The sequence below is a fragment of the Gadus chalcogrammus genome, chromosome 16, assembly GCF_026213295.1.
Source record: "Gadus chalcogrammus isolate NIFS_2021 chromosome 16, NIFS_Gcha_1.0, whole genome shotgun sequence".
NCBI classification, from domain to species: Eukaryota; Metazoa; Chordata; class Actinopteri; order Gadiformes; family Gadidae; genus Gadus; species Gadus chalcogrammus.
The window spans coordinates 5,572,674-5,589,232 of NC_079427.1; the positions used below are offsets into that span (position 1 = coordinate 5,572,674).

General features: G+C 43.7%; 1 protein-coding gene across 5 annotated transcripts in view; it reads right to left on the reverse strand.

Moving 5' to 3' along the window:
* The window catches only part of LOC130406671 (rho GTPase-activating protein 42), a 76,277-nt gene that overhangs the window by 35,748 nt on the left and 23,970 nt on the right, over nucleotides 1-16,559 (reverse strand). For all 5 annotated transcript variants that reach the window (XM_056612350.1, XM_056612355.1, XM_056612354.1 and 2 more), the window contains exon 5: nucleotides 13,659-13,720. In XM_056612350.1, the coding sequence (XP_056468325.1) occupies nucleotides 13,659-13,720 (62 nt within the window). The remainder of the gene's footprint in view (nucleotides 1-13,658; nucleotides 13,721-16,559) is intronic.

Below are 16,559 nucleotides of genomic sequence, written 5' to 3' on the forward strand. Positions count from 1 at the left end.
AGCAGACATAAAGGGTGTACTCACAAGTACAAATAAGCATAGACACATACAAGTAACGACCCCTTACATTTCCTTTGTCAAACCATTCTTTTGTGACACATAGCATGACAAAAGAACACTACCTTGACATGTTTTTCACTTGTCAGCGCAACTTTATAGCTGCATTTAACCCATTAAACTCAGTTCATGTCTATGTCTCGTTTATGAAACGTTTTTGAATTAAAAAGGATGATATCTCAGATTAGTATTCAATAGGCTTTGTAGGATATGGAGCTCTATAGGCACCATGATTGTTGTCAGATAATGTTTCAAAAGTTCAACTTTAACTGCCAGGTAAAGTACAACCAAGTTCAGCATGTGAGGCGCAACGGAACACAGGTGCACATTGTGAGTGACATTAACTTGTCCGCCTATAATTGTCCACTTCATTCTCCCGCCTGCAGGCGTACGATTGCAAGCGGCGGGCCAGAATGAGTCCTTTCAACGATCAAAGATCCCCCACATCGGTTCTTGCCAATTAATTTCCAATAAGCTGGGTTTTTTTTTTTGCCGGAGCTTCACATTCCGACTGGGAGTCAGACGTTGGTGTGTTTCATGGGAAGGGTGGAATGGATTTTGGGTTGAATTTAAACTCGACGTGGCTGCGGCGTGCTGGCCAGGATTAAATCCATGCGTGCGAGCGAGCGTAACGGGGCAGCCGGGCGGACGAGGAACCACAAAGTGGGTTTCATTACCCGTCTTCACAGGAGGAACGCCAACGCACCGCTGGCTCTCCTCCTCCTCGCACTCCCACTCACTGCAGCCACTTCCTCCCCCGGTCAGAATATCATCAGATCAGAAGGACATGGAGGGTTCACACACACCCACACCCATACACACCCACACCCACACCCACACACACACACACACACGGCGATGGGCACGCAGTGGGGGTTACCCCTGACACCATCTCTTTACTTCATTTCTTAAGGGGTTCATTGTTCTGTGGAGAGGCCTTGTTACTATGGGGTAGATTAGGGGAACATCAATTGTCTAGATTTGATAGTAGATCCCTAGTATTTTGTCCATTCCATTTGGAGGGATTCATTTAAAAAAAGTAGTTTTTAAAAGTATTTTTTCTATATATGATGGTTTTATAAAAGTTAGATAGTACAGCTTCTATCTGAGAGAGTTTAATGTTATAATGTCAATGTGTCTTGAATACTTTTCATGTACAATTATCATGGTCTTAAAAATATCCATAACTAAATGGATCAAAGAAGGAGAAGACATGGTTCCCAGAACCGTGTGAGTGAGATCAGGTTTCAGTTCAACAGAATGTACTATTCCCAGTTCCAGTTCACCTTTCACAACAGAGCCATGTCCCCTGCTTTAAGGAGTTACACAGAACTCTATGAGGGGAAAGTGAAAACATATCAGGCTGAAGCTTCCTTCAGTCCACTTTCTAAACATTTTGACTCTTGTTACTAGGGAATTGTTTAGTGAAACTGTCAAGAGATAGGCAATGCTTCCTAAAGACTGAGCTTTGAAGTTGTCTTGGAGACTAAGCTTAAGGTTTCTAATATTATAACAGTGTTTACTGTGAGACTTTTATGGCGTTTCACTTAAATCTATTCAGAACTTTTCGTGTGAATCCTAGAGACGGTTAAATTCGGTCATTTCAATTCCTCAAGCAAAGATCAATCTTAAAAGTCCCAGAAGGTCACTGGGGAGGAAGAGGATCCGGGCTGTCACAACTAAACATTTCACTTCTAGTTTATTAAAATACAGTTGGAACCGCTTCTGCTACAACTCAGCTAGTCATGATTCAAGAAAAGCACCACACTTATGGCCTTATTACGCTAATGTTGACAAAATATTGATATATCTCCTATACTTTCACCTGTGCCAAGAGGATAAAAGTGTCCACCAAATTGAATATATTTATAAGGTATTCATCTATAAATGATTACTATTATTAGTACAATTTTCTCCTGAAAAAAAACAAATGCTATGGAAAAAGCATCAACCGAATGGATTGTAAATTTGTATTTATTTATTAATAATAATAATGATAATAATAACAATATTAGAATTATTATCATCATTACAATATTGTTATGAAGTCCAAGTATAATGGTGTACTCAAAAAACATCCACCCAATGAAATATGTATAATTTCATCACAAGATGGTTCTAACTTCATAATGCTATTGAAAATAGCACAACTGGGGGTCATTATATTGAAGTTGATGGTAATTTAATAGCGGCGTATCAGACAGTGTTCCCTTTCTCTCAGACATTTTAACCTCGTATTTGGTCTTTAAATGTCATCTCCCCGGCTCATAATCAATTCGGTCTACAAAACAGGACGATAAGTCAATATCTTTATATGGCCATTCAATACCACTCAGACTGTAAGACCCATAATATTGAACTATTGCCCCGTGCTTGGATTATGCCAGACAGCAGTCCTCAGACAACAGAAAAACGAATTACACCTGCGTCAAATACATCCCGTAATACACCTCTACACTCAGACATACCGAGGGCGTAACCCGTCTTCCGATCAATACGTCAAAATACAACAAGCGGTTGTTATGAATCCAGTGCGTGGCTGTAAACCGTGTCACTGCACGTTGCTTACAGGCTTGATACAATTATGGATTTTTTATTATCCCAAAATAACAAGAGATCTAGCATCGTTACGATACAGCCAGTCCGGTCAAATAGTTGGCATAGCCATCTGTCCAGTCCAGTATGCCTCTGTTGTGTAGTTTGGCCGCAGTAATGTAAATGTTTACGGTTCTTAAGAGACCCAGAGTATATTCTAATGTAGCCATGTCTTAGCCCCGATGCTAATTGGCAGGCTTGCAGGTGTGTGCGTGTGCGTGTGCGTGTGTGTGTTAGCAGAAGGCTCGATTGCCTTGTAGATTGCCTAAATAAGATGAGGCTCCAGACTGTGGAAAACACATTGCAGTAAACCTTCTTAAAATTCAGAGGAAGAGAAGAGTATAAACAACAACCAGAAAATTGTCCCTTTCAAATGCCCATGACCTGCCTAAACACTCAAGGTTAAAATTCCTCCAGGCTGAGAACTAGTGGAGGTAGCAAGCAGTGTTTTGCATTATTGTAATTGGTTAGATACATTTCTTCGAGTAACAAACTCCATGCTGTGGAGGTCCTCTATTGAAAATACCTGGTCACGATCAAATGACGGTTGACCAATGACAACATATTAATTGTCCTATTCTCGCAATATTGAACAATTATGTCGGAATCGCCAGTATTGGCTAACAGTGCATGTCTCAACTCATGTTGCAACACTTTGTGGACGGTTGGAGGTTTTGGGCCAGTCCGTTGGCTTGGGATTGCGACGTTGCCTCGTCTCAGAGCTAGCCAGACGGTCTTCCAAATTTCTATTAGACACCATGAAATGAAATGTTATTTTGCACCTCCCAACATATCATATTTTCGTATTTATATATCATCACATCGTTTCATCATATTTACATCCGAATCGAATAAACATAACTTTCGAGACGATATGTCTGATGATATTCGAACAATTCAACCAGTAATATTACAACATATCTTCCTTCCCACTCTTGCTTGTGTAACGCAATATAAACACATTTATTAGTCATTTGAAGCTCAGTTGAACTTTTGAAACATTATCTGACAAGTTATTTGAAGCTCACGTTGAAGCTCAGCTAGTTGTATTTGGGGACGAGTTTCTTTCATGGAAGATATGCTCTGCGTGCCTCTTCACCTTGAAAATACATTTCAAGAAATCCTTCTAAGCACCTCATTCTGGCAGGGCTACCAAAGGTGTGATACATGCTCAAACATACATTTTACATTTATTTTAATCTGCAGTAACCTCATTACAAAAAGGATCAGCGTATGTAACCTGACCTTCATTGTCCTGAAATTCATCACGGCTGCAAATATACAGCAGCACCCAATTATAATATCATCAGCATTTACACATTTAAAAACCAAAATCTGAATGAGTATTGCCCATTAAAGGGCAGCTGCTGTAAGATGTGTGCTGTGATTCATGAATGTAATGAACCTGTAAAATGCATTGTAAACATAACGGCCTCATTGTGATGGATCAAAAGCTCCCGTTGCTCATCAACTTCGCAATGTGACCTTTAAAAATACAGACCTACGATGATGGCCCGAGTGTGTGTGTGAGTGAGTGAGTGAGTGAGTGAGTGAGTGAATGAGTCCGAAAACATCCAGATGCAAGCTTAACATCACACTAATATAAAAACAAACACATACTACTAACTTGCTGCAACTGAAAACCCAATCACATTACGTGTGTGTGTGTGTGTGTGTGTGTGTGTGTGTGTGTGTGTGTGTGTGTGTGTGTGTGTGTGTGTGTGTGTGTGTGTGTGTGTGTGTGTGTGTGTGTGTGTGTGTGTGTGTGTCCACATATTGTGTGTGAGTGCTTTTGTGTGCATAGTAGGCATTTGTATGTGTGCATGCCCAGGCATGTGTGGATTTGCACGCGTGCAAGTTTATGTGGAGTGAGTCTGCACGGGGAAAGCAGTTGACTGCAGCTTTGCAGCAGTACAAATCATTACACGGTGCAGCCACAGCATCTAATATAATTTCAAACTTCTTATTGATTATTGGTACAACTTTTATCAGCACACAATAAAGGAGCTATTCAGGCCAAAATATATGGCAACATTAACTGAAAATAAATGTCATTTTTTTTCTAAATTCACTGTGTTGCTTGGGAAAAAAGCGTCTGCAAAATGACTAAATGAAAGCCAGGAAAGTATTTGGACACTGGCTATGTCTCACTTCCTCAGGGACATGAAATATTGTTGTTTTCAACACAAATGCTTCCAAATCTATGAAGGTTGACATTGAACGTTTAAACTGACATTTTTAACAGCCTTCTTTGTGACAAGGGACGGGTTTGTTTGGAAGCAGCCCCTTTCATTCTCTCAGACAGGCTCTAAGAAGGCTAGGCGTTGTATATCTGACTTTAGAGTTCAGTCCCGGAACAAGACCCATACACCAGTTAATAAATAACAACCAACAAAGGAGCAAGCCTCAGAGAAACAAGTCAAAGACTTCCATGACATTTAATCCAAAAACATCTAATCCGATAAACGACACCATTTATTTCCCTTTCCTTTCTATTCCGTCAGTAACTATCTCGGAGGCTAAGATTTTGCATCTTAACTTCTGATTAGCAGCTACAGAGACGGAGCTTTCCCCAAGAACAAGGGACCCCTCCGGTCTCAAACTATACAGCCCTCATTTTAACGCCACCAGCAAAATAATGATCCAAACAGATCCTAGCAACCATGGCTGACAGGCAGCCAGTTTTATAAAACTGTGGATGAGTATATAGTGAACCTTGATCTGACTATAAATTACTATTTATATGTTGAACATAAACATTGTGTGTGTGTGTGTGTGTGTGTGTGTGTGTGTGTGTGTGTGTGTGTGTGTGTGTGTGTGTGTGTGTGTGTGTGTGTGTGTGTGTGTGTGTGTGTGTGTGTGTGTGTGTGTGTGTGTGTGTGTGTGTGTGTGTGTGTCACACCGTGGGATCCAGTTCCGACTTATGTCATTCGAAAGATATTCAAAACCCCCCTTAAGCAACCAGTCCTCGCACACACACAACCAGTCTGTCTCAACCAGTAAACTCAAAAAAAAAAAAGAAAAAGCCTTCCGCCCCTGAAATATGTGACCTAAGGACGGATGTGACCACACACACACACACACACACACACACACACACACACACACACACACACACACACACACACACACACACACACACACACACACACACACACACACACACACACACACACACACACACACACACACACACACACAGCTAGAGAAATGGGTCAGGCGCTCTGTGATGATATAGCTGGGCCAGATACTGTTGTCCCTAAGGAGGAGGGATGGTGTGTGTGTGTGTGTGTGTGTGTGTGTGTGTGTGTGTGTGTGTGTGTGTGTGTGTGTGTGTGTGTGTGTGTGTGTGTGTGTGTGTGTGAGAGTAACAGAGCTTGTTTATCAGGATGGATCCCCCTGTCCCCTGGCAGGGCTCACCTTTACCAGACACACTCCGTGCACCTCGGAGCGCGCTGGAGATGACCCGAGTGGGTCTTTCGCAGGCGAAGACAAAGCGAGGTGTGCGAGGGAGTGCGTTTGATGCGTCTGCGTTTTGGCGGGAATCTGGAGGAATGATGATGACGACGGTGATGGCGATGACGATGTGTGCAAGGTATATGTGTGTGTAATGATTGTGGGCAACACTAAACTAAGTTTAATGTTAGCCACCAAGAGTTTTCGGTGGAAATCGAGACAGAAAACGAAAAAAAATCCAAACTAATTATGCGTTAAAAATGAATGTTGTTGTACCGGCAAGACAGAGAATCCGAGACTGAAGACAAAACACATAATCTGTACTGTTCCCTATAATACTCCGCCATTTGGCAGGAGGATTACCTAGCTGTCTAAACACAAAGTGGTTAGGCTCTTTTTGTGTGTGTGTTGCATGTGTGTGTACGCTATGTGTGGGTGTGTGCATGTATGTGTGTACTGTGTATGTGTGTGTGTTATGTTTGTTATTTGTGTTATGTCTGTGCAATGTGTGTGTGTGTGTGTGTTTACTCTGTGTATGTGTGTTTAATTGATCGTGTAGGTGGGTTGTGTGTGTGTATTTATGTATCTTATATCTTATTGCAGGAAGCACATTACGCCATTCACACAACTTGAGCAATGAGTACCTTGTCATCAGCAACTGAAACAACCACACGGCCGAGGTCGACATGGGCACGAGATGCTACCCAACACGTAGCATGTAGCACGTAGCCTGTAGCTAGTCAGCACGTGATGGAGGTCGAGTAAGTATCAATTGAAAGGCAACTAGCCGAGCTTCACAGTAGCACATGAGCCTTAGGACTGTCGTTTTTCTCCCTTTTTTCCCCCCCATTCTTTTTCTCCTTTCATTTTACTTTATTTTATCTTCACGCAACCGGCTGGAGGCTTGTGGGAAGAATGGCTGCCTTTGTTTTGCTAAGGTATGCCAGGGTCAGCGGGGGATTCTCCATTTTACGGCCCAGGGAGCTTGGCTTGTTCTCGGGCCGTCAGAACGATGCTGTAGGAACGACTGAGGCAGGAGAGCCAACAAACAAAAACTAAAAAGAAACACACAACCCAACAGACATATTCCGTGGAAATGGGTGGAAATCGTCGGGCCGCAGATTAATCAGCTCATCCCTGTGTTTTTGCCGTCGGTTCGGGAAGAAAGACGTAAACAGTGCTTAATGAAAATTCTCGCTCGCCATGGGAAATAAAGAGGGGATGACAGGACAGGAAGTGAAGCGGCGGCCCCCTGGGAACCGTGGCGGGGTCTTTGACGTTCCTCCGAAAAACACCAGAACGGGATCTAACAGAGCTGTGATTTGTTTTGTCGGGAGGAAGATGAAAGAACAGTGAACGCTTGCAACATGAGCGTACCTTTAAATAACAGCTCCAACCACTGCTGCGCAGACTCTAGTCACATAGAAAATATGAAACATTTTCTATTCCGCCAACTGTAGATTCTCCAGATATTGTTATGACAGCTACCCTGTGATTTCTAAAATGGGTTAACTGACAGCGCGGAAACAAGTAAATGTCAAATTGTTCTGAAACACCGGTTACTGAAAGGACTTACCATGCGTTGTTCCGGTAAAGGGTCAGGGGTCATGATTACGGTGGTTTCGAAAACACGTATCAAACCTGTACCAATCATGTACCAAAGGATATGAGCTGGCGTTGGTAATTAGTAGCCATGGCAACAGATGATGGGCATCCAGTTTCCAGGCATCCAGCTTCCAGGCTCTATACCACTGACCGCAAGCAGCTTCATATTCATATTCAGGAATATGCATATTCATGCATATTCACAAATATGAATATTCATGCATATTTATTCAAAATCGTTTCTTCAGCATTGCATCTTCTCGGTTTGCATTGAATTGTCATTTGTATTATATTTAGAACACATATTCAGAACATAGGTACGATATGATATTTAAATAGTGCTGCCATGTTGTTTATTTGTATCCTATTCATTTGCGGGCTATAAAATATGGGCATTCAAGCACGAGCCAAAACACAGTGACCTTTACTCTGGCCCGTTATAATGACGGGAACAAAGGGAGAAGTGGGAGAGAGCAAGAGAAAAAGGCCTATTTTCATCCTGGCCAGAGAGAGAGAATCACTAAAGGTTTCCTCCCATGAGGGAGGGAGGGGGGGGGGGGGGGGCAACCCGTCATCACCTCCACTCACACGCCAACTACAGGCTGAGCCCCGTCTGAAACCAACCAGAACCAATATCTCTCTGTCCATCTCTCCCCCTCACCCAACACTCCTCTTCCTCCCTCTCCCCATCTTCGTCTCTCTCTCTCTCTCACTCTCTCTCTTTCCTGCTTTCTGCCCCAGTTTTCATCTTTTCCACTGCCCTATCTCTTTCTCTCCCTATCTCTCTCATCCATCTCTCCCTCTCCAACACCTCACCCGTTTCCCTCACCTCAACCCCTTTCTCTCGCCCGACCACTCTCCCCACACTCTCGCCCTATCGCTCTCTCCCCTCTCTCTTCAGCACCCTCTCTCTCTCTCTCTCCCTCTTCAGCACCCTCTCTCTCTCTCTCTCTCTCTCTCTCTCTCTCTCTCTCTCTCTCTCTCTCTCTCTCTCTACCTCTCTCTCTCTCTCTCTCTACCTCTGTTTCCTCTGCTGAAAGGCGCAGCGCCAGGGGAATTAGAGCAGGATCCTCTGGAAAAAGAAAGAATCCAATAAGTCATCCCGAGGAATAACACGAGCAATCAGCCGGTGTACAAGCAAGAGAGGTTCTCGGGCCCCTGGCTTCTCGCCCAAGCACACACACAATCAAAGGCTTGGAGGTGGACGAGGCCTGCAGAAACATTGGCCAGAACCAGCCAGAACCTGCCACCAGCGATGCTACCGCCTTGGATATAAGCTAGTTAAAGAGACGCGGGGGGGAGTGGATGTAATTTGAGACAAAAATCCTTCCCGCTCACTCTCTCTTCACAGGGTTCACAGGGTATGGCGCGTGCGTGTGTGCGCGCGTGCGTGCGTGCGTGCGTGCGTGCGTGCGTGCGTGCGTGCGTGCGTGCGTGCGTGCGTGCGTGCGTGCGTGCGTGCGTGCGTGCGTGCGTGCGTGCGTGCGTGCGCGCGCGCGCGCGTGCGTGCGCGCGTGCGTGCGTGCGTGCGTGCGTGCGTGCGTGCGTGCGTCCTCAGTCTGAAGCAAGACTATTTTTAGCCCAAAGATGTGGTCCAGATGTGAGAATGGAGGGCTGGCGGGGGAGGGGTGCGGGGGCTTCAGATCAGAAGGTGCCGCTGTAAGTCACAGCCCATAAATTAAGATCAACATTTAACAAAACGCCATGCTTTCTTTTCTTCACTTTCTCCTCTCTTCCCTGCGTCTGGCTACCGCTGGCGCATCTGTGCTCGTTTAACCACTACCGTTCCAACTTACAAATAGACCTGCCATCTGCCGACTATTTCGGTATAAGCGGCTGCTGGGGGTGTAAATTCTCATGTGATTATCGGGCATGATTCAAAGATGCTCCGCTATTGTATTGTTAAAACCCCACCTCACACTTTGTCGCGAATGTGTTAGTTATGAATAACTCAACGGGTGGCTTGCCCAGAATGTCTTTCATGCAATGTCGTTCCGAGACGCATGAATACCTCAGTTTTTTTTTTTTTCGCCCCGGCCATAAATAATGAGACCCTGGAGGAATATAGTTGGATACAGACGATTCCCGGTAAACACTGAGGATTTACTTTGAACAATTTGCATTGTTCTCCTGGCATCGCTGTGTGATAAAAAGGTATCTCGCCAAACTGAGTTAAGGTACTTTGCCGCGTCAGCGTTGTGATGCACTTCACCTCGACCCCTCGCTTGTTAAATCAAGGGCCTCGCTCTTTCATATCATTTGTGATAATAGGCTGATAAATATGCACTAGTGCACATGCTTTGTAAATCCTGCTTCTTGCCAATTAGGCACACCTCCCCTCCTCTTTGCATCCCCATCATTCCACTTATGAAGTCCCGCCATATCTCATCCCGCATGTTAAACAGGCCGTCCCTGCCGTCCCCTGCATGTTGATCGGGATACCCAACGAAACACCCCCAGGGTCTGTTCACATTCACCCCAAAAGCGATGATTGTGTTGCTTCTCCATCGTACAACCTCGTTGCAGATGAAAGGCCGGGGACCAACATGTGCTGCTATTGTTGCTGTTATTTGACGTCCAGACGGACCGCTACCCTTTTTCTTCGTTGTGAAAACTGAAAAGCTGCTACTGTGCCGAGCACCCCCCCCGCTGATAAACACATCACACAAGGCGTAACAAATCACCGTCACGAGAGCGAAGACACAACACGCGGAGCCACGACAGAAGGTCTTTTGTTTCTGCTGGCTCAACCCCACCAACAGGCTAACCACGTGGGCGAAATGCCTTACAGTGACCCTGGTTTGACTCTGGTCCGAAGCTCAACGAGTCCCCCCCTCTCAACTCACTGTCCTGTTTCTTAAGTACGTTGGACTTAAGAATTCAAAATTCAAACCTCTCTCCACCACAGAGTGTGACTGATGTGACAGACAGACAGACAGACGCTGAGCGAGAGAGAGAGACGCATAAATTGACCTATCTACCCAGCAAGTGTGAAGGTGGGAGTCACAGGGAGACCGTATTCACGAGGGAGAGACATCTGAATCGTACCGGGCAGCAGAGAGCCATAGAGTGAAAAACTGGGAGAGAGAGTATTTGATTTAATACAAAAATGGGTTCCCTTTTTGGTTCATCTGCTGGTATGGCAATCTTGGCTTGAATACAACTGAACCTCCCATCATTAACTTCAGGAGCAATGGTAGCCAACTGAATGGTTAAACTCAGTGAGCACCAAGTCAAAGCAAGTCGTTTACAAATCGCCTATTCGTTGGGGATTTGAAGTTCAAGTATTTAATTGTTTCATTTTCAAATTCTGTACACGTGTGCACACACACACAAACACACCACACCTTAATCATCACAAATATAGTTAATAGTTATCATTTTCAAATTCTGTACACGCACGCACGCACGCACGCACGCGCACACGCACACGCACACACACACACACACACACACACACACACACACACACACACACACACACACACACACCTTAATCATCACAAATATAGTTAATAGTTATCACGGCTAAAATCGAAAAGCTAATTATAAAACTGAGATGACTTTGCTGTGCGTCGCCACTAATTACAGAGTCAACCGGGAGACGGTGGCATGCGGGCCGCTCAGGAAACGGTAAACGCCAGCTAATGGCTGAACTGTGAACTCCCTCCGCTTGGAGCTTTGGATCCCTAAAGCCCAAGCGTCTCCCACGCTGGGGCTCTCATTAAGAGCTGCCCGGGTGTTCACAACAACACCTTTAACCTTACGACACTGGGGCAGTTTCATCAGTTTCCATCCAAGAAAAACAAGAAAAAAAAAGAAAAGAAACCCGACTTTATAGTTTTATCAGACTTGCATGAATGTTTGTGCAATTCAGTATAATACTATCTTACAGTTCAAACTGTATATAATGTGATTCCTTGTGGAGGCATTTATTGAATATATCCCAGTAAAAAAAATAGAGTAAAATGAGAAACAGGGTACTTTGACCTGACCCTTGCTCCTGGTTGGAGAATTTGTGAAACTACACGCTGTGTAGCTCCTGTATGAACGCTCACCTGTCCAAAATTGTTATTATGTTGATGTTCTTTGGCTTGTTTCAGATATTTTTATTGCATTACCGCAAAGAGCACAGGCTTTTAGTTTAATCTTACCGAAATGCACATTTCCTCCTTGGTTATTCATTTTTGTTTGTGCATAAAAACACTAAATAAAAATGTAATTCATCAAAGTGTTCATAAACTCATACAAGAGGAGGAGAAAGAGAAAGAATACTTTCTCCATTCATGTTCTATGGATTTGCTCCGTGCATTTGACCCCTCAAAACACGCTGAAAAAGAAGGGCTGACAGCCTGCCACACAGTGTAGCGCCCAGAAACCAATTCTAGTCGTTAGTGCCCTTGTTCATGGTCAGGAGTTTTCTGAATTTATATGAATTGAGTTCGACCTGACATCTTTCTCTTTCTCTTTTTCCTTCAGGACCCTCTATCGCTAACATGTCAGAACCATCAGTCAAATAGATCTCGTATTCCACATCTCTTTATTGTATGAATGGCCAACATGATCACAAGGAAACTGTCGTTTAAGGGAAAGTAACGTTTATCAAGTAATTCCTATATTAGGATTAATAAAAAAAAAAGGGTCAGCTAATAATAACTTTATTTTGAGGTAGGAAAGTAAAAAAATCATATTGCATGCGTTTGTGGCTATTCATACTGCTACTTAGGGCTGGGCGATATGACGATATCATACCGTGGACGATATGAAAGTGTCTACCGGGAGAGATTTGGCCATATCGTTTATACCGAGAGAGAAAAAAAAAATAATAATAATAATAATTATTATATTGCACTGCACTGACTGAAGCAAGGCAGGTGTGAGACTCACCTGTTAACTCGAAAAAAAATCTCATTTGTATTGAAGAAACAGTTCTATTTTTACCACCAGCTTTTGCCCAGCACATAACTTTATTTTATAAGTGTATAATTAGTATTTAAAATATTTGTGTGATGCTGTGATTTTTATTTTATATTACACTGCACTGACTGACAGCCAGGCAGGTGTGAAGCACACCTTTAAAAAAAAATGTTATTTGTATTGAAAAAACAGTTCAATGTTTACAAGATGTTTGCACTATATGACACTGCAGTTAATGACAGATTGTTCGCTACTTACTCCCTTGTAAGCATGGAAATTGAAGTTCAAAATAAAATAAAAAACTGATCAAATGTGAAGTATGGTTATTTTAAGCCATTTATTATTTTAATTTACTTCAAAAATACCATATTGTGATATATATCCATATCGTGATATAAAATTACTCATATCGTGATATAAGATTTTGTCCATATCGCCCAGCCCTACTGCTACTTAAATCCTAAGGATCCTTAGAGAAACAGGAAGATGCAGAGAGAGAGGGAGAGAGAGGAAGGAGGACAAAGTGGGATATGGAAAGGAGGGGGGAGAGAGAGAGAGGGTGAGAGAGAGCTCTGCCGTGTCTATCAGTTAGCGTTTTGCGATCCCCTGCAGTGAAGTCCACATGCACTCTGCTGTATGCTCCTCACAGCGAGCGCTGGTTACATGGTCACGTGATCACTCCTGGTAACCCCTGACTGTGAGAGTCAAGTACATCGTCACTGACGGTACGGACGTTTCTCTAAACGGATCTCATTAAAAAGGCTGTTACGTCCAGTGCAATGGGTCAAACACCAAAGCAGCATTCTCTACTCTAAACTAAGAGTAGGAAAATAAGTGGAAAAACATCAAAGAAAACCTGGTTTAATTGGTCCGTTTTTTTAATTTTATGTCAAAGAATAATTGATTATTAATAGGAGGTAGAGGAAAATGAAGCACAAAGTATATATACATAAATAGGAGGTGGAAATGGCAACAGCTACAAACAGCAGTTGGTCAGAGTAACCCCGGAAATAAAAGGCAACTCTTACCAGTCGTCTTCGCTCCTCTTCCACTGTGTTCAAGAGCTGGGAGAACTCCTTGAACGACTGGGCTGAAACAAACAAAAACACCAACAGGATTAATATCACGTTTGGATCGGTCGGTAACAACCCAGATGGATTTGGGCAAAAAAAACAACACAATCAAAAAGTGGCACAAAGATACGGTACTTCACGATCGTTTCCATCGATCGAGAAGATGGCTTTCTTCCATCTCCTTGTGCCGCCTTGGCTGCTCTTGATACCCCAGAGAGGCCCCGATATCCGCATCGCCACGGTAACCCAGATCTCATTCAGCGTTGACAGATGTGTTGCATTCCTTTTTATAGCAGGGCCATAACAGTGCCAGATTGTAATGCTATACATGCTAGAAATGTATGCACTCAAGGTATCCTAAGACGCTCTGGGTTGATAAAAGTGTCAAACCAAACAACACATGTCACGATACGCTTTACTCTTCAGCCTATAATGAATACAGCCTTCTGGGGGACTAATGTGGCAAGGGTGTTTGAATCCCAAATAATACTGGGTTCGATCCCCATGTCCACAGCCTATAACCTGATCCTACATAACTATATTATATTCTACATTATATTAGCTTACAAAGCTGACAGCGTCATATACATAGTGCATTGTTTAGTCTGCCTTTATAAAACAACGTATGATGCGTTATCGCAACTAATCATTGTGATTAACAGAAAATTATTCAATCATATTCTGTGGTGCCAACTGTTAATAAAGAAGAATGAGAATAAAGAAAATGCTCAGTTTGATTTTAATGTTATGGGCATCAGATTTAGAATGATTTCATAAAACGTAGCATTTTCTTGATTATTAATTGACTGCTGCCTTTCAAGATGAACTTATTGAAGAAGCCAAGTCGGGATTGAAATGAATATGAAATTACTGCGCAGCCCTACTCCGATAAAACACATGATCATCATAGCTAGTACTCCAACGTCTACATTTAATGTAAGCACAGATCTCCCAGACCGCTGGTTAGCAGACAACCCTCTCTCTCTCTTTGTCTACACTTAGTTCTGATCTCACAGACAGTTAAAACATAAGCACAACATTTAATGGTCTCATGCCCTCCCTGCTCAATATGCTTTGCCTCTACTCACCTCTCCTTCTCTCTGATCACCGCAAAGAACGTTTAGCTGAACACACTTCTCTCGGTACATAAATAAATCAAAAAATTGCTGTTCCTGTGTCTGTGGTTTCTTATTCACTACTCGGAAACCCTTGTAATTCCTGGACACTAGGGATCGACCGATATATCGATCGGCCGATATTATCGGCCGATATTCACGTTTTTTACGTGTATTACTTGTTCTACCTCACCTGTTTTTACTATTGGTTAAATTTTGTTTTTTATATTGAAGTTCAATAAATGTTCCTTTTTTTTAATTGAGACTTGTAACATTTGTTATCAGTGTAATTTTTTGATTGAGGGAGCAAAAGCAGTATCGGCTCTAAATATCGGCTCTAAATATCGGCTCAAGAAAATCGATATCGGCGTATCGGCTAAGGCTGATGAAAAAATATCGGTATCGTATCGGCCCTAAAAAATCTGTATCGGTCAATCCCTACTGGACGCTAACTGTCGGACCAGGTAGGGGTTAAGGTTAGGGCGCCTGGCTAGAGGACGCCTTCAGGTAGACTGCAAAGTGCAAACATCGTGGTTGGAACGCATTACCCTTTAGCTTGGAATCCAGCGTTTTTTGGTTTTACCCCTTTTTACATTTTCTAACTTCAACTTTCGTCATACTGTTCTGTACTTTCTGCTGAAGCACCAAAATGTCCCGTCTGGGATTAATAACCTAGCGACCCATTTTGTCCAACCACTAGACCAGCCTGCCCATGTGGGTCATCCTCCCCCCTTACCAACGCCGTCGTCCCGGCGACGGAGGAGGCCTCCTGCTAACGGCGCCGGGTCCTTTGTCAGCTAACGGCTAACCTAGCGGGGGGGGCTAAAGGCCACAGCTGGTGCTGCTGATGTGAGGACGGGATTAGACTCGGAAGGACGGGAATTGGTGTCAGAGTGGGGTGACCACCTGCATATTACTCACCACTAAATGGGGAGGAGGAGACGGGGTCGTAAAAGAGCTGATGAATCACGGGACGGAATGAGTTTCTGACGCGCTTTACCGGAACGAGAAAACTGACTGAAAAGACAGGAGCTGGAAGGAATTTCATTCATGGTTTCATTTGTTTGTCACTGTGTGTTTTTCTCCTTTCTCCTTTTCTTTCTTTGTGTGTGTGTGTGTGTGTGTGTGTGTGTGTGTGTGTGTGTGTGTGTGTGTGTGTGTGTGTGTGTGTGTGTGTGTGTGTGTGTGTGTGTGTGTGTGTGTGTGTGTGTGTGTGTGTGTGTGTGTGTGTGTGTGTGTGTGTGTGTGTGTGTGTGTGTGTCAGGGGAGAAGGAAACCTTTCAGTCACGTTTCATCGGGGATGATATTTCGTTCCGCGTCAAAAATAAGATTGAATGGGTCATGTCTTTTTTGCGGTGACCCGCAGGATTTCAGCCCAACTTAAACCTCATCCCGGGATGGTTCCGGGGCAGTGGACAGTGAGCCCAACAGACTGGATGAGTGACCTTCCAAGATCAGGGCTCTGTAACATTTCTAAAAAATTAAAATTTCAATAGCCACATCAATCTTACGACCCCCATCGATTTCTCTGGATAGCGGCCCTGGAATGAGAATGTCATCGTAGGAAGCCATGGAGGTAAAATCGATAAAAGGTCAGGCGAACAAGTCTCACGGCGTACAGGATTCTGATGCCTTGCGGGAGGTCGAGGAGCATCAAAGAGAACCGTAGGTTGGACCCCCAACCGCCCCCCTCCCACACCTCCTCCGACGGGTTGTTCGCTGTACGTGGGCGCGGTCGTGT